This window comes from Carettochelys insculpta, chromosome 1, assembly GCF_033958435.1.
Source record: "Carettochelys insculpta isolate YL-2023 chromosome 1, ASM3395843v1, whole genome shotgun sequence".
Lineage (NCBI taxonomy): Eukaryota > Metazoa > Chordata > Testudines > Carettochelyidae > Carettochelys > Carettochelys insculpta.
In genome coordinates, this window is record NC_134137.1 from 338,163,112 (window position 1) to 338,189,611 (window position 26,500).

At 44.8% G+C, this 26,500-nt stretch overlaps 1 protein-coding gene across 1 annotated transcript; it reads right to left on the minus strand.

The window, feature by feature from the left end:
- Nucleotides 1-255: 255 nt before the first annotated feature.
- GPR37 (G protein-coupled receptor 37) lies at nt 256-16,300 on the minus strand. The gene is made up of 2 exons (XM_074984117.1): nt 14,818-16,300; nt 256-1,621 (listed from the first exon to the last, which is right to left on the minus strand). The coding sequence occupies exons 1-2, from the start codon at nt 15,847-15,849 to the stop codon at nt 803-805; spliced, it is 1,851 nt and encodes a 616-aa protein (XP_074840218.1). The 5' UTR covers nt 15,850-16,300; the 3' UTR covers nt 256-802.
- Nucleotides 16,301-26,500: the final 10,200 nt, after the last annotated feature.

A 26,500-nucleotide genomic window follows, 5' to 3' on the forward strand; every position in this document is an offset into this window, starting at 1 on the left:
ACTTCTCAGGCAACGAAACCGCACATCGTACAGTTCAAGGTGAAAGCCAATCTTACTTCTCAAATAGATCAAAGTAACTTAGGCCACTGTAATTATTAGTTAAAAAGGGAATGCTAAATGTAACACATTGAACCTTCATAATGCACACTTAAAAACCACTCATGTAAAACCAATTCCATTATAAGCATCTTCTTTAAGTATGGTAATTACTGTCTCCAAGGGTGAGTACATGAATGGCAAATTATATATAGTTAATTTAAATTATTCTGTGCAAAGCAAAGATTTCTATCCTTATTAAGGCAATTTAAAAATATTTAAACAGTTAAATAGAGATAGACAATAAAATTAAAGAATAAAATCTCATTTATTATTTCTACCTTGTAAATTTTCCAAACTCCAAATCATCTCACAATGTTGTACAGTAAATTTGATTAAAACTAGTTTCAAAAGTTTCCACCACATTTTACATTAAACACCTTTCAAAAACTCCATAATGTCTATGTAAGCAATTTACAGTGATTATCAAAAAATTAGCAAGAAGTTAAATAAAGTAGGTTGACGGGGTTCCCCCTACCTCAAATAATAAAACACTAGCACCATCCCAAATGTAATTATTTAAAACTTCACATTGGCTCTCGTGGTCTCATTTTAATAACTAAACAGAAATTATTTTCCAAAGCGCAACTGTTAATATGCAAAAGTTTACAAAGTGGGTTTTATAAGTGATATTTTTCTTCCATTTTCTTCCAACAAGTATGAAGTTTAAAAAATTGGGGTACTGCACATAAAGCCATACAGTTGATTAGCAGTGAGTGCCAACAGAAGCAAAGGTGGACATTTCACGGCGGATGGTACTGAAAGGGGACAGTTCAAGCTCTGTGGTGTACTCATTGTCGTTGTCATCACTTGTCACTGTTGAAGACTTCTGGATGCATTCCTCACAGCAACAACAACAACATTCCATAAAGGCCCGACTGAACGGTTTGCAAAGACAGAAAAGGAGCACTGGGGTCACACAGGACTTGAAAAACAAAAGAAACTGGCTAATGAGATGGAGGAGATCCATAGTCTGCCGAGAGACCCCTGTGGACATGTAGGCAGTGACAATGTTGCAGATGTTTTCAGGAATGATGCAAAATCCATACAAAATTGTCAAAGCCACCACTGTGCAGTTCATCTGACTTTCCAGCTGAATTTGTCGCTTGTTCCCTCGTGTGCAAGCTTTCTCTGCTTGTCTGATTTTCCTTGCTGTTACCAGAGAACAGGTAATTGTGAAAAGAGTAGGCAAACAAAAGTAGCAGCCAAAGTACCACCAGAGTCTTGCACCATCATATGTGAGAGCTAGTACATAAATAGTATCGGGTAATTCAGTAGAGATCTTTACCACACATCGTTCCCCAGGTGGGCTGCCACTAAATGCAGAGTCTTCCTTTGTCAACTGGCGTAGAACAACCTCCGGAAGTGCCAACAGCAGAGCACCAACCCATATAACAGCCAGTTTGGCAGTTGTTGAGGTACAGTTTTCAATCATCTCATAATACATCTGTACATTAGTGGCAGCACGAAATCGGTCTATACAGAGAGCACATAGTGTGAATGTAGTGACTCCAAGAGAAGCTACCTGTATGGAAGAAAAGGGAACACATTTTTAATATGGATGCTGTCTGACGTATATTTAACAAATATAGGAGTGGACCACAGGCTAGAGCCAAAGCTGTTAACGTTACCTTGTACACAGCTCCATCACAATAAAATTCACTTGTAAAATGTCTGTTTATTTGAAATTTTTCCATTTAAAAGTCCTTGTTTTACATATATCTCCCATCTCTGCCTGAGTAATGCAGGGATTTGAATCCACATCTCGGATGTCACAGGAGACTGTCCTAATCACTGAATGATGGAATATTAAGGTCAGAGTAGGGAGTGCCAACATTTCCTGATGAAGCCATTCTACTGTGTGCAAATAATTAAACATTCAATGGGCTAGAAGGAAAAAGGGAGAAGGACTCTCTGTCCCAATAACTAGGATGCTCTTCTGGGATGTGGGAGTCCTAAATCCCTGCTCCACTGACTCCCAGATTATTTGACCACACAGCATGGGCTGAGTTAAAGCAGCCAGAGATAGGAGCAGAACCTTGGTCTCTAACCACTGGGATGAGATACAAGACCATAGCTGCGTCTACACGTGCACGCTACTTCGAAGTAGCGGCACCAACTAGCTTAATGAAGTGCTGCATATGCACCATAGCACTTCATTAATAATCTCCCGACACCCTACTTACCATGCTCCCTTCAAAGTGTAGACACAGCCCTTGTGTGAGTAAGGATCTTTTACAGTCACAAAGATAATACCTCATAAATTTTATAATGTTCATATTTTATTTCTTAAAGACAACTTTGTGAGAAGACCACAAACATTTGGTCCAATCCTGTTTCCAATAAATTCTACTTCCATTCAACTACAAAACCCCTGTTTACCTCAATTGGAGAAAGAGCGCACATTTCTAGCTTGTTGTGGTGCAGCATAACTCATTTACTCTCATAGATTGCTGCTCTGCCTATTATCTTCTGGTGCAAAAGGGCAATGAAGGTATGTCAATCGGAATTGTTTAATAAATTTCCTTTTCATTTAATGCTTCCTTGTATAATAGATTAGCCACGTTTGTGTCGGTACTTGCTGGTATTGACAAGCCCCAGTTGTGGGATTGGCTAGGGTGAAGTGGGGAGAACTGGCTGAACAATGGCTCCTCTTTTTTACAAATAAAAGATTTGGCAAAGATAGATAGTACAATTATATACAATTACATAAATGTATCATTTATGTTCAGCATTTAATGGCCATATCTGATACTAAAATTCAATGTAACTGCAAAATATTAGGCAGTTGGGATTAGAACTGTTAGGCTTTGGTTTAGTTGAGTAACTCTCTGAAGCAGTTTCCTGAGAGAGGGAATGAATAAGATGCAATCTCTTATTAATTAACTGGAATGGGAGGAATAATTAATGACAACAAAGCAGCACTGTAAACATTTTTAATCAGTGAACCTATTAATTCTGAGAATTAAACTGTCTGATAAAGCTCAAAGAAAAGCATTGCAATACTGGCAAAAATAAAGATAAATTAGAGTTACAGGAAAATCTTTAATAAGCATTAAAAAGAATCAATGATTAAAGGCACTAATAAAAAGAGTTTTCATGAACAGGTACTAGGAAGTCACCGTAGCAAATTTACTATTTCTGATATATGTAAATGTGTTATGTATTCTTGACATCAATATCTTTAACCACTTTATCTTCCAACATGAATACCAAATGGGTCAACATCCAGCTACATATGTAGGGAAGGGAATGATCACAGAATCAAAGAAATGGAAGAAACTTCAAGAGGTTCTCAAGTACAGCCCCTGCACACATCATCCCTGACAAGTGTTTGTCTAACCTGTTCTTAAAAAACTCCAGTGGTGGAGATTTCACAGTCTCCCTAGGTGATTTATGAAGTTTTCCCTAATGTCTAACCTAAACTTCCCTTGCTTAGTCTTAAAATGGTGAGGAAACTACAAAAATCAACAGAGATGAAGAGAGACTGTTTTTTTGTAAACTTTTGCTTTTTTATATGGTATATTCTAATTGAGTAACATAAGCACCTCCTCAAATAACAAACAGTCCTGTAGCACCTCAGAGATTAACACCTTTATTGGGTCATGAGCTTTTGTCACTAAAACTGACTTCTTTAGATGAATGGAATGGAAAAATAGAACCCAAGGTTTACAGAGGGATGTGGGTAGAGAAGTAAGCAGGGAAAAGGAGTTACCTGTCACTAGCAGGACCACTGGAAGCATCACATTAAGTAGGATGTATTCCATTCCTGAGAATATCAAAGGGGGGAATATTGCCCTTGTAGTGCATAAGATAGTTAAGATCTCTGTTCAGGTCCAGGTTAAATGTGTCAAATTTATAAGTGAATTCCAATTCAGATTCCTCCCTCTGTAATCTTGTGGTAAAATTATTTTGTAGAAAAAGGGCTACATTTAAATCCATTATTGAATGTCCAGGGAAGTTAAAGTGTTCCCCTATAGGTTTATGTGTATTCTAATGTCCCATGTCCATTTTGTGTCCATTCATCCTTTGGCACAGAGACTGTGACTGGTAACCCCATTTTTCCCTCCTTACTTATCCCAGTTATATAAACAACAGATTCTATTTTTTTTGTTCCATCCATCTGAAGAAGTGTGTTTTACCCACAAAAGCTCATGACCTAATAAATTTGTTAGCCTCGAAGGTGCTAAAGAACTGCTTGTTATCTGTGAAGCTACAGACTAACACAGCTACCCCTCTGAGACAAGCACCTGCTTTTAGTGATCTCAGTCTCATTGCATCGTGTTTTGCCATGGCTAAAACATTAGATGTGGCAGTTGTTAGAACACAACTAACAAAAGAAGGCATGTCTACCACAAACAAATATAACCTATGGGGTTCCTGTCATATTATCTGACTGACAACTTAAAGGTTTAAGATAGGGCAACAGGGCAAGATGAAACAGCTAGGAACACGAGAAGTCAGCTCTCAAAATGCAACTGTTGGTTTACTGATGAAATATGCTACATAATGCTAGAATGTGTCTGGCTCATGTAGTAGTTTCCTCTTATAAAAACATTAGTGAATTGAATGATTCCATGGAATATTATAAATCTTTCCTAGATTCTCTGAAATAGTTATGAACAGATATTTACTCTAACTGCCTTTCCTCAAGGCACAATCACAATTCTGGGGTCTGATTGTACCTCTTGCAGGAAATGAGTAATGACCACTGAGATCAATGCATATTTATCACAGCCTGTGTGAGGAGGGAGAATTTGGACCCAGGGTATTCAGTCTACTTGGTTATAAGCAGTGTTACTTTAAGTGTGTGTCTCCATTAGCAAGCCGCACATGAGCTTCAAATATATGTTAAAGAGAGAAGTGCTACAAATGGGTAAACAGAGAAAACTGTGGACGTGGATAGCAATGAATGAAGTTCTACCATTAACCCATGGTACTGTGCCTAAATAATTGCAGAACTCAGATAACTCACTGAAAACAGATCTTCAATCAAGAAGTACAATAAGGTAGTAAAGACAAAGGGCCAGATCATGAAATGATGTAAATCTGCGGTGCTCCATTGGTTTAGATGGCATTACAGCAATTTACTCCAGCTAAGAATCTGTGCAACTGTTTCAGTCTTTATTTCAAAATCCAGATATCACTTAGTTTTACTAGTTTAAAACTGGTGAATCAGGCTAATTATGCCTTTGATTTTAAAGGATTAATTTATACTTTTAAGTTTACCAGACCATCCCCATTTAACTTTCTGATTTAGTTCATTGTGGATCTCTCATATCACAGAGCTTTTCTTCACTCCTTAGATATTCATGAAGATACCAGCAGGTAAGGTTGATGTTTCTCTTATTTGATCAGAATGGCAAATTCCATATTTTCAACTAAACGAAAACAAATCCAATCTGCTAAGGGGAAACTAAACTCCTCAAACTGTCTCTTTCAGTAAAACCTTAATTAGGAGAGAGAAGGAAATGATAGATTTCCCCTCCTTCTCATCAACAAAACCCACCCAGAAAATACTGTGGCATGAAAATTCTTCAATTAGATTATTTTAATGTTATTCCTTTAAAAATATTTACAAGATATTGCACGTACTTAAGATGTATGTTAAAACAGGATTTTATTGGGTACCAGGGCCAATTGTAAGCATAGTCCTTGGATCATTAACTTCCCAGGCATTAGTCAACTGTGTCAAAGACCTTTCTGATGGGTCTGAGTCATTTAACAGTGACACTAAATTCATGAAAACATCCACTGGAGGAATAAGCCATCTTATTGCCTCGTATCTCCTCTCCTGCCCTTCTGTCCTACTCTACCTGTCTCTTCTCATTCACATCAGCAGCTAACTGAATGTTTTAAAGCTTTCATCACTCAGTCCTACATCTACGGTTGGCAGTTCTCCCACAACACGCAGTCCTGGCCTCCAGAACTATAGACTTAGATCCTTTAGCTGATCAAGGAGGAGACACAGATTAAGTGAGTGGTGACAGGCAACTGAAATAATACTGGCAAAGAAAGGGTTAAGGAAGAAGTGTTGACAGAAAAACCAGACAAAAATGTAGATTAAGGCATGACTTCCCAGGCCAGAGGCATGACCTTTCTTTATGGCTGCATGGGAAAGGTTTTCAGAAACAATTTCTGTTGTAACTGGGGGTCACTCTACATTAAGAGCTACTGAATGAACTGATCTTAAATGCAGAAGGAGACTATGCTAGCCTCTACCTGCTTGCCACTAAGAATCATTGTGGTGGCCAAAGGGAGCTGGAAATTGCCCACCAGCAGGATGAATATAAACAATGATTTTAATAAGAAAAAGTAAAAGAAAAAACTCGGATTTTTTATTTAAAATCAGATTTGATTTTTTTAAAATCAATAAAAAATTAATTTTTGAGTTTAAAAATAGCAATTAACATTTAAATCTCATCACCAACAGCTACATCTACTCTTACAGTAACATAAAAATAACTTAGTGGCTCTAGTCTATCCAGACTAACTACCTGCTCTTGCTTCTTGAAAGTTCTGGGCTTTCAGTTTGTTTCTTAGCAGACTTCAGTAATGTGGAGAGAAAGACACAAGCTGAATAGGATAGGTTTCAGTCTGTGCTTATATAGGGATGGTCCATGTATGGCAGAGGAGTTTGTCAGAACATTGCCTTAAAGATTGAGAGACTGTATGTAGGAACATATGGTATGGACAGTAAAGAAAAAGGGAAGACATTATTCAGCACACACACAGCTTCCTATATCCCTCTCCACTCTTGCCAGAAAAAAAGTGTCATGGATTCTAGGTGTAAGAGAGATCCTACCTGTGAATATTGTGAAGAAATTCCTTCCCTGGGTAAAAAAGGAAAATATTTGAAGTGTAACTGCCCATAGGCAGACTCAAAGCTGGGACCTCTGGAAATTAGTATGGGGACCTCTACAGCTTGAACTAAAGGTCAGCTGGCTCTTAGTTTAGGCTGTAAAGGACGCTTATTCTTTCTCTGTGAAGTGTTCTAATTACCACTACATGGGACAGTTGACCATGCATAGGTGTGTGGGTAACATAAGCAGTGCATGATGATGATGCAGGTCCTAGCTGTGAGAATAAAACATCATAAGAAAAACTGCTTATTGGGAAGAAAATGGTGTGGATGGACATGTTGATATGTCTGAAAAACAATGTAGATCAGTTGGTTAGTAATTTAAATAATTCACTTTCCAATGCATCATTCTTCAAGACTCTCTTTCTGTGCCTCTTAGTATAAATATGATTTAACAAAATAATTCCGAAGCTATATGTGATGTTGGATGTTGCTACAAAAAAAGTTCAGTGTAGTAAATCCTTATGGCTTGTTTAATTAGTTAGCTAGATTTAGAATCTATCATCCAAGTACACAGTACAGAAACTACAGTAAGAGTAATCTAGAGTTGCCAGTTACCACTGAGGCTACGCCTACACTACAGAGATCTTTTGAAAGAAGCTCTTCCAGAAGATCTCTTATGAAAGAACTTCTTTCAAAAGAGTGCACCCACACACAAAAAAGTGGATCAAAAGAGCAAGCTTCTCTTTCAAAAGGGAGTGTCCACACAGCCCCCACTCTTTCAAAAGAAGGGACCAGTGATTTAAAAAAATCAGGCTCCACAAGGACTGCTCTTTCGAAAAAAGGACTGCAGGACATCTACACACATTTTCTTTTGAAAGAAGGTTTCAAAGCAAGGTGCTCTTCCTGAAACGGGAAAGGAAGCGCGCTTTCGAAAGGAGCACCACCCTATTTTGATTTACTTTAAAAAGAACGCTTTTTGTGTGTAGACACTCTACAAGAGCTTTCGAAAAAGCCCCATTCTTTTGAAAAATCTTTTCAAAGAACTTGTTACTGTAGATGCAGCCTGAATGTTACTTTCTTATTTTATATTACATATATTTTGGAACACCATGGATACAGACCATAATAGTGATGCCATAAGTCTATTTCCTATTTAATCTCACCATAACTCAGCTTTTCCAAGTGATCCCCATCTTGGATTTGTTTTCTGAAAAACCAAAGTGCTAGCAAGTTCAATGAGGCTTACACTAAAAGGAAGTGCACTCCAAGTACAGTTGATTTTTGCTTTTTTGCTAACTTGAAATCAGATCTACATACTTGCTGAAAAAAATGTATGATTAACCCAATAATAGAGTGAGAAGAACTAAGAGTAACTATTCAAAATCATTTTTTTTTATTTTTGTTTCAGGATCCCATTTAAGTGTTTGAGACTTAGATTGTTTTTCTGCAACATCCATTGGCACCTTTAGCAGCAGTGCTACAATTAAACGTATTTCAAGCAACAAAGTAGAGAGATGCCTAACTTCTGAAGATGCTACTGCTGCCATGGCATGAGTATCTAAAAATCATTCCTCAGTTATGCCAGTCATAACAAAATTTCAGGGCTGGAGTGAAAGCGTATAGTCAGTATATATTTACTGAAGATGCTTTGAACAAAGTCACTCCCTTGAATTGGTGGCAATCATTAGCTATGCACTTTGAAGCAAAGCTCCTTCCATTGCTGAGCCAACTTTTCACAGGAGTAGTTTCCTCTGCAGGCACAGAGGGAATATTTTCATCCTTTGGTATTATTGACACAAGTCTAAGAAATTGACTTGGAGCTGAAAAAATAGGAAAACTTTTATTTGTCTGTGTGATTTAGTTTTTATCATTCCTAATACAGGCTGAAACTTTTTAATCTGAAACTCTCTCGTCCAGCAAATTACATAATCCAGCATGCTTTTAGTTAGCCAAATGACCACTTATTATGGGTATGGCCAAGTTTCCCATGGCTCCATAAAGTTTGTTTACAGCCACCAGTCCTGGGTCTCAGTGGCTTGTACAGTTATTTAGCTGTAATTTACCCCTAAATGTCTTCTAAGAACCCACAAAGCAGTGGAAATGTTGGTGATGCTGCTAGACAGTACTGAGCTCCCATAGTGAGACAAATTCTCTCGTCCAGCACCACTCAGATCCAAAGGGTGCTGAATGAGAGAAGTTCAACCTGTATACTGCTGCTGACACTGGTAATGGACATTGCATACTATTTCCTGAATTAATAAAAATCAAGTTATCTAAAAATACTATACAAAGTATACCCTCCTCTATGTTGTAAAATGTACTGAGTTGTAAATTAATATAATATGATTTAGTGATCAGATTTTGCACCATTGTTTTAATATGTGAAGTTATAATTTGGAAACTTCATTTAAATCAATGATTTTTTTCTCAGTGATTTGAATCGAGGCCACAAACCCTGCATTAAAAAAAATCAACAAACAAGACATCACAAGATGCTGACTTTTTATTCACTACCAGCCTGAGCTAGATTTGAATCAGCAACCAAAGCGTAATATGTTCTACATCCCTGGGATTACAGAAGGTTAGAGGTTGGATATGAGTCAACTGTGTGCCCTTCTAGCCAAGAAGGCATTAGGAGGAGCATTCGGAGGAGCATTTCCAGCAGATCTAGAGATGTTATTATTCCCCTCTATTCAGCACTGGTGAGGCCACATCTGAAGTGTTGCATTCAGTTCTGGGCTCCCCGCTGTACAGAAAGGAGATGGATGTACTGAAGCAGATCCAGCAGAAAGCAATGAAAATGAGTAGGGCGCTGCAGCACATGACCTATGTGGACAGGCTGAGGGATTTGGGCTTATTTAGTTTGCAGAAGAGAAGAGTGAGGGGCAATTTGATAGGAGTCTTCAACTTCCTGATGGGGGCCCTAAAGAGGATGGCGAGAGGCAGTAGAGAGGGATGGCACAACAAGGAGCAATGGTGTCAAGTTACTGAGGGGGTGGGGGAGGTTGAATATTAGTAAAAACTATTTCACTAGGGGTGTGTCTACACGTGCATTCCTCTTTTGAAAGAGGCATGCAAATGAGGTAAATTGAAAATGCAAATGAGGTGTAAATTTCTGTACTCAGTACCTCATTTGCATATTCTAATGAGCTGATGGGAAGAAGGATTCTTTCAAAGATGGAGTTTACTTTTGAAAGAGCAGCGTCTACCTTGGCCGCCTTCTTTCGAAAGAAGCCCTTTTGAAATTAGAATATGCAAATGAGGTGCTGAATATCCAAATTTATACCTAGTTTGCATTTTTGATTTACCTCATTTGCATACCTCTTTCGAACTAGGAATGCAAGTGTAGACACACCCTAGGAGAGTGGTGAAGCGCTGGAATGTGTCACCTAAAGAGATGGTGGAATCTCCATCCATACAGGTGTTTTAAATCACAGCTTGACAAAGTGCTGGCCATGAGGATTTTGTTAGGGTTGATCCAGATTTAGGCAGGGGGCCGAACTCGATGACCTCCTGAGGTCCCTTCCAGCCCTAGAATTCTATGATCCTATCCCTTGCCCGATACCTATACAATTCAGGCTGTCAATACATAACTTTTTTCATTCCATATTAAAGATTGCTATCTATTTATAACTTACCTTAATCAAATCAGACACATTTTTGTTCTAGCCTCTAAAACCAGGACACATGAATAGAGAGAGGCTCCAATTAAAGCCTGAAAATTGGGTACAGTTTCTAATCATGGTTGACACAACTTTACATTCATCTGAAATTGTGGCCTGACATGGATTACTTAACTTGTCTGCTTCCAATTTCCAAACTATAGAAGTTCCACTTCACAGCAGGTTTGTGAAATCTATTTAGCTAATGTTTGTGAAACTCTGAGGAAGAAAAGTGCTAGTATCATTAATATTGCTCATTACCATATTCCTTTCTATTACAGCCTAATTAGGATAATAAATAAACAACAAACTATGGGGAGGGGGTATAAAGATGCTCCATGTCATGACAGGGAATGGAAACACCATCTTTTGTGTTCTCTGAGTTTTCCTCTAATTCTTCCTTTACAGACATGAGGTTCACCCAAACACGATGAAGCTGAGGGTCCCAATGCCCAGAGAGGGAATGTGACAAGGCTAATTGCCTTCATAGTGCTGCTTGACTCGCTCATCTGGCCCACCGACATCTTCTCCTCTGACTTGAGTGCCAGTCCTAACACCCCTTTGAGAGAGTAAACAGCAAGGAGAGTGGATGGGAAAACAAACCTATTGGCACTCATAGCTTCGACACCTTCCCAAGCTATGATTATCAGTGTGCTCTCCTCTCATCAGACATGTAAGGGGCAATGGAGCCTTTGTTTATCAGTTAAGGCTAATTCTCCAGAAGGTGTTCAATATTCTTTTCCTGAGTTTCCCAGCTGTGTAGTTGAAAAGACATCTACAAGTGACCCAAAGGTGGCAGATTTTGGGTGCAGATATGCTTGTATATGGTTGTCTACAACAGATCTTTATTAAACGCAGAAAGTGTATTTTAAAATTAGATATTATTCAGAGGGTCAACTTTTCAGATACAAGACAGTCAACATTTCAGATACACTGCTGGAAGCTCAGACAAAAAAAAGCCTTTAAATAAATCTATTTTCAAAGAAGTGTACACAATTTTATAATTGCTTGTATGTGCTTGTTAAACATTTTCTGCACAATTAACACCCATTTGGCAGCACTAATAGATAGCAATTAGGCATAAATTGCTAAACTAAGACTGTTCAGCATAGTTCATTTGCTTTGGTTAAGACTTTAATACAATACAAAGCAAGGCTAAGTCACCTTAGAGTTATCCAACTTGCTCTGGACCACCAGACATTCTCAGCTGAGCAACTAATTTTATGCACCTTTGAAACCACAGATGGGATTTTCAAAAGCACATGTGTGACATAGGACGACACATCCTCTGTCACTGCGACACTTTATAAAACTCCACTGAATGTCTATACAGTAAACCCTCGAGTTACACAGTGGCTGAGTTTCTGAAACCCATGCGTAACTCAAATTTTTGTGCAAGTCAAGGTTCCCACCTGGTTCCTGGCTCCCTGGGCTTGCAGGAGTCAGGAAACTGAGTGGCCCAGCAGAACTAGTCTGTTTCCTGGCTCCCAGAGTGGCAGAGAACCTGGAACCAAGCCACAGCCTGGTTCCTGCCTCTCCACCACTTGTGGAACCCAGGAAAATGACCAGACGGTCAGTTTCCTGGGTCCTGCAAGTGGCAGGCAGCTGGGAATCAGGCAGCAGCCTGGCACCCAGCTCCCCTCTGCTTGCAAAGAGGGGAAACTGACCAGGGCAGCAGCCTTGTTCAGTTCCTGGCTCCAGTCAGTGGAGGAGAGCTGGGAACCAGGGACAGCCTGGTTCCAGCTCCCCTCTGCTCCTTAGAGCCAGGAAACTAACCAGAGCTACTGCCCTGGTCAGTTTCCTGGCTCTGCAAGCAGAGTGGAGCCCGGACTCAGGCAGCTGCCTGGTTCCCAGCTCCCTGCCACTCTGGAGACCAGAAAACCACTCCTGTCAGGGGCAGCAGCCTGAATCGCAGCTGGTGCCCTCGACGGGAGAGGTTTCCTGTCCAGGATGGCAGCTGCGAGTCAGGCTGCCATCCCTGACAGGAGTGGTTTCCTCTCCTGTCAGGGGCAGCAGTCGTGTTAACTCAAGATGTACAACTTGACTGCACGTATCTTGAGGGTTTACTGTACTATTAATCTAACTTCAAAAACTGCCACTCTTAAAATGCTATATAGTTAATTGATTAAATGTGTATAAAGTTAGCTGCTTATGGATGTCTTGAAAATTATATTTCTCTCTCACATATTTAAACATTGACATTAAAGCATAAGGATGTCTCATAATCGTTCTCTGGTTTAAAAAGTATGTCGATTTTTTGTGACTCAAGCTTTGATAATATAAGCAATTAAATTTCAAAAACAATTTGGCCATACCGTGCAACTGTGAGATAATACAGGATGTAAAAGCCATTTTAAATTACTGACATCTAACAGGAATCAGCACCACAGTGATAAGAAAATATGTTTTCAATGGTGTTTGAAAATGCAGCATAGGAAAATTAGGAGGTTAGGAAAGCCTTGGTATATGTTTAATATACAAGATATCAATTGCATAGAAATGAATGCCACTTTGTGTATTAATTATTGGTAAAATAAGTTTTTAAAATAAGAAAATTTAGTTTTATCACCATCATAATAGTCACTACTAGCCACCCATTCTCAAAGAAAATAAATTTGGTTATGAATAACCAAGTTTTCTTGATTTTTCTGTTCATAAGTTAGGCAACATTAAGCATATAGCTATTTTAATGATTACATGTCTGATCCTAATCCCTAAAATATGTCACTGTTTGCTTATATTTTATTCAATGCACCTAAGGGCTGTGGAAATTGACACTATAAATATTAATTCAAGTATACTTGGCTTCCCATGTGCCTAATAAGCCATTAAGGGACTAGCTAATCAACAGTTATTTTTTGCTGAACTGCCCCATACATTTAGGTAAAGGAATAATGTTACACATATGGGCTATGTCTGCACGAGAGGGTTTTGTCAACAAATTTGGCTTTTTGTTGACCACACCTGGGAAACATGCAGATTCCCAAGACATTCTGTCTACAGAAGGCCAGTCTGGACATTCCAGAGGCTCTCCATCAACAGACAGGGCTTCCGGGACATGGAGCATCCTTGTCTGCTGTACTTCCAGTTGGCTGTTTTGTCCAGAAAGCAGCTGGGCAGCCTAGCCGTTCTCTGTCAAGTTAGCAGATCACTTTTTTGATCCACTTTGCAGTCTGGCCACGATCTGTTGACAGAAGTTTTGTCAAAGGTATCTTCCCACAGTAACTTCTGTAGACAGATCACTCTGATGTGTACATAGCCATAGTGTCAAAGCCACATAGCACAGCTGGCCAGAATTACAGGCTACACATGACCAGCAAGCTCCGGTATTCTGCTTCCAGTAAAAAAAATCAAGTGGACAATCTGAATAGTAGCAGGTTTCTAGCCAGCTGGATGAAAGGCAGAGTGTCTGAACAGTTGCCAAGAGGCTAGGAATTTAATGAAACCTAAGGTCACTTTAAGAGAAAACAAATAATTGTGAGATTTGGAAGTAGAAGGATAAATTAATCATGCACATACGACATTCACGGTTCTTTGACTTTAAAGGCACCTCCCTCACCACAGGATAAATTGTGCATAAAGAAAGACAAACAGTTTTAAAGATGTTTTCCATTTAGAGTCATAAGAGGCAACAGAAGTGCAGTAGGATCATGGAGTGAGAGCAATATCTTTTATCAGATTTCATGATTATGCAAGAAATACCTAAGAATTAGTAACTCTGTAAACCAACCAACATATTGCTCAATTTCTTATGTAATTAGGTGTGGAGCAAATTAATTAACCCTTATTTTAAAAAATTTAGGGAATGGGAGGTCTTTGGGAGTAAAATAAACTGACCCTGGCTGTAATGACTGCACCCAGTCTCCACACGTCATATATAAACGACCAAAAAGAAAAGTTAATCTGTTTTTTTGATGTGCCATACAGAAGACCTAGTGATCTGACTGTTCCAAGGAGGGCATATTGCTGCCACACACCCATTAGGCAAAGACTCCCTTGAGCATCTGTACCATTACCATGCTAGTAATACAAAGCAAGTGGACACACAAACTATACATTTCTTTTCACTTCTCTACCTGAGGCCTCCTCTTTCTGCAGACCTGGTTGCCCTGGGTGGGATTAGGATCCCAGTGTTGGAAGTTTACCTAAGAGTATAAGGTACTTGAGAATGAAGGCCCTACATAAAGCAAGCGATCAGTATTAATTTACTCTTCGTTATTTATCATTAATAATTATTATGAAAACTGTAGTTACCTCGATGTATGGTACGATTTTGCAGGAGAAATCTGCCAGGAGCCACTTTTTGGTGAGCTCCTGAAAGATCACCAGGGGCAGGCAGAAGAAGATGATGAGGAAGTCCCAGAAGGCCAGGTTGGCCAGCAGGGAGTTGGAGATGCTCCTCATGTAGTAGTTGTGGCACACGATGCACATCACTGCCATGTTGCCCATGATCCCGATGCCGAAGATGACCACAGACAGGCACATGACCGCATAGGCGCCGTAGGACTCCTCGGTCAGCGGGTAGAAGGGGTTCTTGAGCCGGGCCCGGCGGCTTGTCCCGTTGCTGCGGGCTCCAGCGCCCCGCTCCAGCCCCGCGCGGGAGGAGCCATTCAAAGGCAGCAGCTGGGGGGAATCCCTCTCCTCGCCGTGGCCCTGGGCTGTCGGAGCCGGGCTGGCCGGGGAGCCGCTGAGAGGCTTGGCCAGGTCGCTACTAGGGCTCCTGCTTCCTCCCTTGCCCCCGCCCTGCAGCTCGCCGGCTCCTCTCCTGCGCCGGGCAGGCGTCTCGAGGCTGCGCCTCGCACTCCTGCCATTTTCCTCCCCGTGCCCGGCAAGCGTCCGGGAAAGCGAGTATCCTCCAAGTCCCAGAGCGGCCGGCCGGCCCCTGCTCCCGGCATCAGGCTGCCCCCTAGGCTCCCCGGCGGGAACGCTGCTGCCGCTGCCCCTCACGGCGCCGCGGAGAGCAGCCAAACCCCGAGCCCAGTGCACAGGGGCAGCCTCTTCCTCCGCTGCGCGCGGGGCTGTGGCTTTGGCGCTGCCGGCGAGCGCCTTCGGCGAGGGACCCCCGGCATCGCTCTCGAAACTGAAGACACGGACGGGCCGGCGGCTCTGCTCTCTGGGGGGCGGCAGCTCGCGCTGGAGCGGCCCGGGGGCTGCCCGCCGCCAGCCTTCACTCCCCGCCAGCGCCGCTCCAGCGAAGGGGGCCTGCGGGGCAGCCACTTGGGCGAAGGGCGTCAAAGCCCCGAGGAGGGGCACGAGCAAGGCGAAGGGCGCGCGGCGGGGCTGCATGGCGGTGCGCTGCCCGCGCGCTGCGGGGCTCCCCCTTTATAAGGCGCCGCGGCCCGAGCTGGGAGTGTTGCGCGTTTGACCCATGTCGCTGCCGCTGACAACCCCCTACACCCGCCCCACGCCCGGCCCCAGCTGCGCAGGGCTGGCGAGCGCGAGAGCGGGGCTGGGCTGGAGCGCGGGCGCCGCGGAGCCTTTGCACTTCGCAAGTTGGAGTCCTTTCGCCAGCCGAGGGCGAGAGGAACCCGAGCGCGCCCAGGGGGCCAATGAGCTGCGGGCCGAGGCGGGATCGCGCCCCCGCCAGCACGTCGGGACGAGCCTCCAGAAGTTGCATCAACGTCTCCGAATGAGCGAAGCTGAGAGGCGGCCGCGCCTCCGTCAGGTCACGCCGCCCTGCCCGCCGCCAGCTGGGGGAAGAGTTGCCCCGGCCCGGGTCTGGCGCCGCCCGTTCCCGTTCTCTGCCTGGTGTCCTTAGCCCGCCGCCCTGCCTCCATCGCGCGGGGAGGTCTCTGCGGAGCGGCGACCCCCGCCCCCCGCCGGGTCATCGCGGACAGCGCCGCCCGCTCCCCAGCGCCTCGCAGGAAACAGGTGCCGCGCTGGGCGCTGTGCCAGGCTCGGGGCTTAGCGCTCCTCCTCGCGGGGCAGGGCTGACCCGCAAGGGGACATTAGCCCACGGCACGAGCAGCAGCCAAGCGGCTCCTCCCGCCGGCCCGCCCTGTCAGAGGGCAGCGGCAGCCCTGGGCGCCCCGCCAGCAACGTGTTGAGCAGCTGCGTCTCCTGCGCCGGGGCAGCGAGAGCCGCCGGCGCGGCCGCAGGGGGTGGGCGGAGGGGTGGAGTTGCCGGCGAGCTGGGTGGCGCCGCGCTCCCGCCGGGGCCAGCGGCTCAGCGCTCGCTCCCCGCTCCCGCCTGCCGCCTTCGCTCCCCTCTGTAGCCGCTTCCACTTGGGGGAGGGACGGGGCCCGCAGTGCGCAAGCGCCGCTCCGGGGGCCAAGCACGGCGGCTCTCCGCGCAGTCAGCTGCGCGCCGACAGGGGGCCAGGTGGCTGGTCTCTGCGGCGCTGGTCCCCACCCTCCTTCCCGGGGCAAGACGCTGCTCCCGCTAAACCCGGCTCGCGGGAGCTGCGTGAGACCTGCTGGCGCAGCCACCGCGCAGCCCGGGGCCCCGCTCCCACGCCCGCTGCCTTCTCTCGTGGTCCGGCTGAAATTCTCCAGCCCCCCACTGATCCCGGCTGCTCGTACTGAGCTGCCTTCCAGCGGCGCCCCACCCCCCATCTGCTGCCTGCCCCACTGCTTTTCCGAGGCCGCACTCCACGCCTCGCCCGAGCCTGCACCCTAGCGGCGCTGGACTGCTTGGCGTTCACGTGCGCAGCAGGGTGTGCGGGCAAGGCCTCCGGAAAGAGCGGGGGTTGGTTGGTTGGCTTGTTTTTAATGGAGAGTTACTACCCCTGCAGTTGCAGCGTCGGACTACTTAGTAGTAGTGTGGAGAATTCCCTTAACAGCGTCCTCTGAGCACCACTATGAGGTAGGGAAGGGCATTCGTGTCCCCATTTTACAGATGGAGAATGGAGAGTCCAAGGAAGACTGGTAGATGAGTGAATTGAACTGGGGCACTGGAGTCACAGGCTCCCATGCCAAGTTCCAGAGCAATTTTTGTCAGTTTTTCCTCAGCCAGCACTGGAAAGTGGAGATGTCTGTTGGAGAAGGTGTGCATCCAAGTTAGCCAAGAAGGGCCCTACACGTCCAGGACACAGGCCCCTAATAACCACCCTCTTTTGTTGTTGTGGTCTCTCACCAGTGTTCCTTTTATTTTTCCATTCTCATGAAGAATTCAGTTTATCATGTGCACCAATGCGTATGCAGATGTGCTCTGCCATAGAAACACATTTTGCAAACTCTGGGCCCTCTGCTAGACAGCAATTGAATCTCTCCTGGGTAGCCACCCAAATATTCAGCTTGTTGGGAACACTGTCCCTCCACCATCCCCAGGCTCCAACCCCACTTAAGCTGTGTCTACACGTGCACGCTACTTCGAAGTAGCGGCACTAACTTCGAAATAGCGCCCGTCGCGGCTACACGCATCGGGCGCTATTTCGAAGTTAACTTCGACGTTAGGCAGCGAGACGTTGAAGTCGCTAACCTCATGAGGGGATCGGAATAGCGCCCTACTTCGACGTTGAACGTCGAAGTAGGCACCGTGTAGACGATCTGCGTCCCGCAACGTCGAAATTCCTGGGTCCTCCATGGCGGCCATCAGCTGGGGGGTTGAGAGATGCTGTCTCTCCAGCCCCTGCGGGGCTCTATGGTCACCGTGGGCAGCAGCCCTTAGCCCAGGGCTTCTGGCTGCTGCTGCGGCAGCTGGGGATCCATGCTGCAGGCACAGGGTCTGCAACCAGTTGTTGGCTCTGTGTATCTTGTGGTGTTTAGTGCAATTGTGTGTGGGAGGGGCCCTTTAAGGGAGCGGCTTGCTGTTGAGTCCGCCCTGTGACCCTGTCTGCAGCTGTGCCTGGCACCCTTATTTCGATGTGTGCTACTTTGGCGTGTAGACGTACCCTCGCAGCGCCTATTTCGATGTGGTGCCGCGCAACGTCGAAGTTGAACGTCGACGTTGCCAGCCCTGGAGGACGTGTAGACATTATTCATCGAAATAGCCTATTTCGATGTTGCTACATCGAAATCAGCTATTTCGATGTTGGCTTCACGTGTAGACGTAGCCATAGTATGTTTGCCAGGCTGCTATTAGGGTTCCTGGTTCCCCCTCCTCCCTTGCCCCGGCCCTGCAGCTTGCTGGCTCTTCTGCCCCTGGCAAGTGCCTTGGGGCTGTGCCTTGCACTCCTGCTACCTTCCTCCCCATGCCCAGCAAGCCCCTGGGGAGTAGGGTGTCCTCCAGCCCCCAGTAATGGACCATGGGCCTGCCATTATTCTTTTGGCACATTAGGCCTTTTTTCTTTCCCAGACAGGCAAGAGCAGCACCTGAGTTCTTTCCCCTCAGGAGTGGGAGTAATTGTGGCTCTCCTCCCAGAGAGGCTGGGGTAGCAGCATGGGATACCCTACTCAGTAATTTGCAGCATGCACAATTACAAGGGCCCTGGTATTTTCTCCAACAGCTTGAATGTGTTTGATTGGGTCAGTGAGCCCACAGCACTTTTTCCTCCTCCTCCAGACAGAATTCTCTGCTGGGGTGGTTTTGGCAGAGTGCCTATAGTAATGGCTCCTGGCATTAATTCCAGTGGCAAGAGAACATTTTTAAGAGTTGGGGTACTGAAATACTGCCTTCTTATTCCCTGCCCCAGCAGCTGAGGCCAAGAGCAGAGCCCTGGCACATGGGGCTGGCAGCAAAGTCCCTCTCCCCTCCTCCTCCCTGCCCCCAGTGCACAAGGCTGGCGTCCAGAACCTGGGGTACTATGCTGGGACCCCAAGAATGCTACAGCACACCCCACACCCTTAATTCCTGTGACTATGATTAATTCTCCATTTAGATAGTACAGGTCAAACCTCTTTGAGCTGTTATATCAGGCCGTTGGCAGGCTCAAGTAAATGTCATTGCTTTGGTTACACGCACGTTTTCAATCTGTTCTCTGTAATCATAAAACCTAGAAACTTATTTTTAGTTAAAGTTCTGATGTAACCACGACTCCAAGAGCTGAAGTCCTAGAAAAACAAAGTGGGCCTGCCTATGGATTGTGATTCTGGGTGTGACTGTGTTGGCATTTAGGCACTCGTGGTGGGCCCTTGTCAGGATGTGGGGCTATAAACTCATGATGTAGATATCTGAGCTTGGGCTGGAGCCTGGCCTATGGGATCCCACCAGGCAGTGTAGACATACCTTATGAGGAAGAGGTGCTCAATGGACAGAAATGCTATGATGTTACTTTCACCAGTGTAGGAACTAAAGAGGGTTTTACAGAAACTCACTGTCTTGATGACTTCAGCAGGTAAAACTTGGGACAGCAAACAAAGGAAGGTAAATAGAGCTACCCAGAAAGAATAATGGGTGGTGGAAAAGAGGTATCCAAGGTTGGGATGGTAAATGTAATCCTTTCGTATTCTGTTGTAAATATACTTAGTGCTAGTCCAGCAGCAAGTAAGCATTAACTGTTCTTCAAGGAGAGGCAATTGTGTTCCAAATGCTGGAGGAAGGCACATCTCTCTCTCCCTCTGCCCACTTCACACATTCGAATATATTTCTTCTTTGCTGCCAATTACCTGCAAATCAGAGACTTTCCTCCTGACTCTCACCATATCTCTCAGATTGCTACCAAATTCCTGCTCCTTCTTAGTAGGCCATAGCTGACTACACTCACACACAGTAAAATTGCCACTGAAATTGGCTTAGTCCTGCTATCACTGGCATTTCAGTTTTTGTCCAAGTTTAACCCTCTGAAGACATTTTCCATTTAGTCGGCTCCCAGGCATCTAAAGATGTATCTGGCTCTGTCTAAAAACAAGCCTTAAAGTCACCCTTCCCACTTCAGCTTACAAAAACAAGGTAGCTACAGCACACCTATCACCCAAGGCATACTTCATAACTAGTGGACATACCTGACGTTGCCTGGGTTGAGGCAGGCGGAGGGTAGGGTAGGGGAGCAGGGACGTGCAGCCTTCCCTCTGGCTTCTTGCTAGGGTTGGCCGAGGTGGGGGGACCAACCTTTCCCTGAGGCTGGCCCAGGGCAGAGAGGCCAAGCACCTCACTTCCCTGCTGGTCCCTGTGATGTGGGGGCAGGGGTAAGGGCATGCACCACAGTTACTGGCTTCTCCTGGGACTGACCCACGATGCCAGTCACCCACTGGTGCTCCTGGGGCAGGCCGGAGTGGTGGGGGGCCATGCTGACAGCCAGTGAGGGTTCACTGTGGTGCTTGCTCATGAATATAACTGCCCTCTGGCTTGCTGCCCTCCCCCATGATTACGGGTGAGTATAACTGTCCCTCCTCTCACACACCCCGCTTTCTTTGTGATATGACGCAAAAAGATTCCATGCACATGCCATTGTCCTGGCACAAGCATAAGTTGAATTGCTCTAAGTAATAAGTGGAAGCTGCATACCAAATATGGTGGTCCTAGCTCTTGCCGCTTACGAGGGGTTCTTGAATAAACAGATGCACAGATGGATGGACAGACACATGCACACATACACATATAATTGTCAGAGTGGACCCAATCCTGTAAACTCTCATCCTGTGAAATTCCTACCAAAGTTTTTTTAAGTTCTGCATGTGGTGCACTTGTAGGTGGGACTCCAGGTTTCCTTGGTTGATGCTAAGCTAAGCTTAGAGCAGCCCTTGGATCTGCCAAATTGCCTATGCATCTAGGGCCTGATTCACCTTCCATTGGAATAAAAGGGAATGTTCCCATTGACCTCAGTGGGAATTGGATCATGCCATCAATAAAAAATGAATCAGTACATACTTGCATTATTATAAATGTATTATTTAGGTGTGTTACAGTAGTGACTTAAGGCCAGATCCTCAAAAGCATTTAGTTGGTAAGTCCTGTTGATTGTAATGGGAGAATCTGAGCCTAACTGCCCCAACTAAGTTCATATCTTGTTGTGCAGGGCATTGTACTAATGCACAGTTAATAGAAAGACCCTCTTCTGAAGAGTTCTGAAAATTCTCCCTAGCCCCGTTTATTTTTTCTTCTGAGAGATGCAACAGTGGCAATTTTAAGAGTTTTCTAGACTTGAAAACAATGGTTGTGAATCAGGCACCACCATGCTAAATGTTCCATGATTATAATTAAGCCATTTTTTTCTGAGTAACGTAAAGACTACTTGACATAGTTGAAGGGTCAAGGAGATTTTTAGAGTGCTTAACAAATAGCAAGTCTTACATAATAAAATATTTATGAGCACAAGAAATATTACCAGCAGGAAAAAGAGGAACCAGGAAAATATGTTTTTAATTTTTTTTCTATATTTTTCCTCTTTGATTCTGTGCTCAGGTGGTGCATAAAAGGAGTTGATGATAATGAGCTTGCATTTATGGTGCCTTTCTTCCTGAAGGCTCCCTAAGGACATTATAAACAAATGATATATTCACTGCTTGCTCCTAAAGGATAGTGGTGTTATTGAAAGTGTTGCTTCTCGCTTTCATGGGGAAGCAGAAGACAGGAGTCAGCAGACACATTGCTCTTCTACATAATTCTGGTATCAAATGTGGATCAAAAGAAGGTGAAGCATTGTTTGGTTTACATCACTGATCCTTTAATGGCGAGATGAGAATAGAGGAATGCTTGATTTTCTCCATCATCCTTCTGTCTGGTTTATCATACCAATCATTAATTTTTAAACATAAAATCACTAGTAGTAGCATCCTTCAGTCTATGTAGACTATGGATCGCTCCCTTCCTAGTTCCATTTGAGATCATAATTTGCAGTGTCAACTGTGACTGTGAAGGCCCACACGAGAGAATCAGATGCATAAATTATTGCTCTTTGCTCATTGTCTTGCACCATTTTTTGTTTGGTGGAAACAATGCAAGGCAACAGCAATAAAGAATTTCTAGGAATCTAGCCACATAATCCTCCGTTCTGAATGGGTGATGGTCTCCCATTGTTTCATATGGCTTCCATAAGAGTTTTGTATGGAAATTTCTAAAGCTTTCATCTGGCTGGAACATTCACATTAAAGAATTGCTGTCAGGGAAGCGATATCACAGAGGCTTCTTTTTCTTATCAGGACATCATTTTGTATAAGATTTGAGTTGATGTAGTACTTCTTACCATAATTATCTGGCTCTTGCAAACTATAGTGAGTCTCTTCAGCTGTTTTTTTTTTTAAATAATTAATTTACCATTATAGTTAGTAGGCATCCTTCAGTCTACGTAGACTATGGATCGCGCCCTTCGTAGTTCCATTTGGGACCATCATTTGCAGCATTGACTGTGACTGTGAAGGCCCACACGAGAGTGACAGTCCTTGCTGCATCTGCTGCATGTGTAGTGGGTGTCTGGCAGGTCCTTACTGTGCTTTCTGTGGGCTCGCTTCTTCTCTGCCAGCTGTCTGATCCTCATCTCACCCTTCTGAAGGCCCTTGTGTAGTTCCTGCCTCCATCTGCTGCGATCGTCTGCAAGCTCCTCCCAGCTGTCCGGCTCAATGTCTACCTCCCTGAGGTCCCTCTTGCAAACATCTTTGTAGCACAATTGGGGGTGTCCAGGAGGTCTTTTGCCAGATGCTAGCTCACCATACAAGATGTCTTTTGGGATCCTTCCATCATTCATCCTGTGGACATGGCCAAGCCAGCGGAGCCGCTGCTGCCTGAGAAGGGTGTGCATGGTTGGGATTCCAGCTTGCTCAAGGACGGTGGTGTTGGACACTCTGTCCTTCCATGATATTCCAAGGATGCGCCTGAGGCAGCACAAATGGAAGACGTTCAGCCTCTTTCTGGCGGGTGTACAGGGTCCAACACTCGCTGCCATAAAGGAGAGTGCTGAGGATGCAGGCTCTGCAGACTTGCATTTTGGTGTGGGTATACAACTTGATGTTATTCCACACTCTCTTGCTGAGCCTGGACAGAGTTGTGGCTGCTTTTCTGATCCTCCTATTTAGCTCAGTCTCCAATGACAGGGTGTCAGTGATGGAGGACCCGAGGTCAACGAACTTGTGGATGACCTCTAACAAATAGTTGTCAGTGCTGATTGATGGAGGTTCAGCAACGTCCTGAGCAAGTACGTTTGTCTTCTTTAGGCTGAAGGAAAGCCCGAAGTCCTTGCATGCTTTGGAGAACTGATCCAGCAGTTATTGAAGCTGGTCTTCTGTGTGTGACACTACAGCAGCGTCATCTGCCAACAGCATATCTCTGATGAGGACTTCCCACACCTTAGACTTGGCTTTCAGCCTTGCAAGATTAAACAGTTTCCCATCAGATCTTGTGTGCAAAAAGATGCCCTCTGTTGAAGATCCAAAGGCGTGCTTCAGGAGGAGTGCGAAGAAGATCCCGGACAATGTCGGAGCAAGGATGCATCCTTGTTTGACGCCGCTCCTGATGCTGAAAACATCTGATGATGTGCGGTCCTATTGGATGGTTCCTCTCATGTCTTTGTGGAAAGACTGGATCATCTTGAGTAACCATGGTGGACAGCCTATCTTGTGGAGCAGTTTGAACAGACCATCCCTGCTGACCAAGTTGAAGGTCTTGGTCAGGTCGATGAAGGCTACATAGAGTGGCTTCCCCTGCTCCCTGCATTTGTCCTGCAGCTGCCTCAGAGAGAAGACCATGTCAATGGTAGATCTCTCTGCGTAGAATCCCAACTGTGATTCAGGATACACCCTCTCAGCAATCTTCTGGAGTCTGCCGAGGATGACACGAGCAAACAGTTTACCAGTGATGCTTAGGAGGGAGATTCCACGGTAATTGTTGCAATCACTTCTGTCTCCTTTGTTCTTATACAAGGTTATGATGTTAGCGTCACGCATATCCTGTGGAACCTCTCCCTCTCTACAGCACAGGCACAGTAGCTCATGTAGGGGTTCCAGGAGGGTGTCAGTGGCACACTTGATTACCTCTGGTGGTGTACCATCCTGGCCTGGGGCCTTTCCTACTGCAATGCTGTCGATGGCTTTCTTCAGTTCCTCCACAGTTGGTTCCTGATCCAGTTCGTCCATTACTGGTAGGAGCTCAATGTCATTGAGGGCCGTATCAACCACAATGTTCTCATGTGAGTACAGCTCGGAGTAGTGCTCGACCCAGCGCTCCATCTGTTTGGCTTTGTCAGTGATGACTTCATCAGATTTGGATTTCAGAGGTGCCATCTTGTTCTGGGTGGGTCCTAATGCCTTCTTGATGCCCTCATACATTCCCCTGAGATTACCAGATTCGGCACTGGTCCGGATGCTCCTCCGTAGCTTGAGCCAGTAGTTGTTGGCACAGCGCCTGGCTGTCTGCTGTACTGTTTTTCTGGCTGCTCGGAGTTCTTGCAGGGTACTCTGGCTTGGTGAGCGTTTGTGCTCCAGGAGGGCAGCGCACTTCTTTTCGATGGCTGGAATCATCTCATCGGAGTTAGCTTCGAACCAGTCATTTGTGTTTCTAGCTCTTCTTACAACAAGGCCGTGTTGTAAATTGTATCCCTCAGATGCTGCCATCTGGATGTCACATGGGCACCCCCAGGGCTGCTGCGCAGATTCTCCTCGAGGGTCTCTCTGAACTTTTCAGCTCTCTTTGAGTTTGCTGTCTTTCTGGCATCAATGTGGAGCCTTCCAGTTGGTTTAGAATGGTACAGCTTCTTGGGTCTCACCTTGAGTTTGGAGCAAACTAGTGAGTGACCTGTACCGCAGTCGGCACTATGATAGCTGCGTGTCAGAAGGACGTTTTTGAGGTTATCACGTCTAACGATGACCACGTCTAGTTGATGCCAGTGTTTCGAGCAGGGGTGTCTCCATGACATTCTGTGCTGTGGCTTGGTTTGGAAAAATGTGTTTGTGATGCACAGATTGTGGCACGTGCAGAGTTCGAGAAGAAACTGTCCGTTTTCATTCATTTTTCCCACACCAAAGTAGCCTAAGCAGGAAGGCCATGAGTTACGATCGGCTCCAACTCTCGCATTGAAGTCACCCAAAATGTACAGTTGTTCGCAAGCAGGTATTTGCGCTGTGGCAGCACTAAGCACGTCATAGAACTTGTCTTTTACTTCTGGTGTGGCATACAGGGTTGGAGTGTAAGTGCTGATCAGGTGGACAGGACCAGCGCAAGTTTGAAGTATGACCTGAAGGAGTCTTTTTGATCCACCCATGACTAATTCCACCATTTGTAGAAGGGTGTTTCTAATGGCAAAGCTAACACCATGCTCCCTGGCTTCTTCTTGGTCTTTACCCTGCCAGAAAAAAGTGTAGTCCTTTTCCTTTAGAGATCCTGAATCTGCGAGTCGCGTCTCTTGCAGAGCAGCAGTGTCAACTTGGAGCCTCCTCAATTCCTCATTGATGACAGCGGTCTTTTGGGTGTCACTGATGTCCTGAAGATCTTCAGTCAAATATAATTAGTAAGCATCCTGTAGTCTACGTAGACTATGGATCGTGCCCTTTGTAGTTCCATTTGGGATCATAATTAATAATATACTAATATTATATTCATAATAATATATATAATAATATTAAAAAGTACTTAATTTGCCATTCTGATTATCCTTAGTCTATCCATTTTCTCTTGCAGGGCTTGACCCCTTAAAAAGGTTCAAAAATAAATGTTTGAAAAATTGATTTCAGTGATTTCAAATACTTGGTTAATAAATTGCTGTGGTCCATAATGTTTCTCGTCTTTTAGCTTACCACTCTGATAACTTTCATGTTACCTATTTAGCTCTTCTGATTACATCTTCCATTAAGATTAATGATATTTCTTCCACTGCTAATAGTATCATTCTACTTCCAATTCACAAGCTTTTTACCCTTCTGTAGGGTCCTTTTTTGCTGAAAAGAGTGCTTCAAATTGTCACAGCCTCTGTGCTAAACCATACATCATCCTAGGAGCAGTCCGACAAAACACAAGAGGAGTATTATACAGTAAAAGCTGTGTAATCCAGACTTATACTAACCAGAAAGCTCAATAAACTGGCATTTCTGAACTTCACTGAAATTTTGGTTTATAGTCTAGTTGGTACAGAGCCTGTAGGTTCCTACCTGACTCTGTGTGGCTCCTCAGAAGTGATAACATGCTCCTGCTGCTC

What these genes read in the sequence shown, in the direction of transcription:
- GPR37 (XM_074984117.1), bottom strand. Translation starts at nt 15,849, where the DNA reads ATGCAGCCCCGCCGCGCGCCCTTCGCCTTGCTCGTGCCCCTCCTCGGG. An exon ending in AAATCGTACCATACATCGAG is followed by an intron (nt 1,622 to 14,817) that starts GTAACTACAGTT and finishes TCTTCCATACAG; the next exon opens with GTAGCTTCTCTTGGAGTCAC.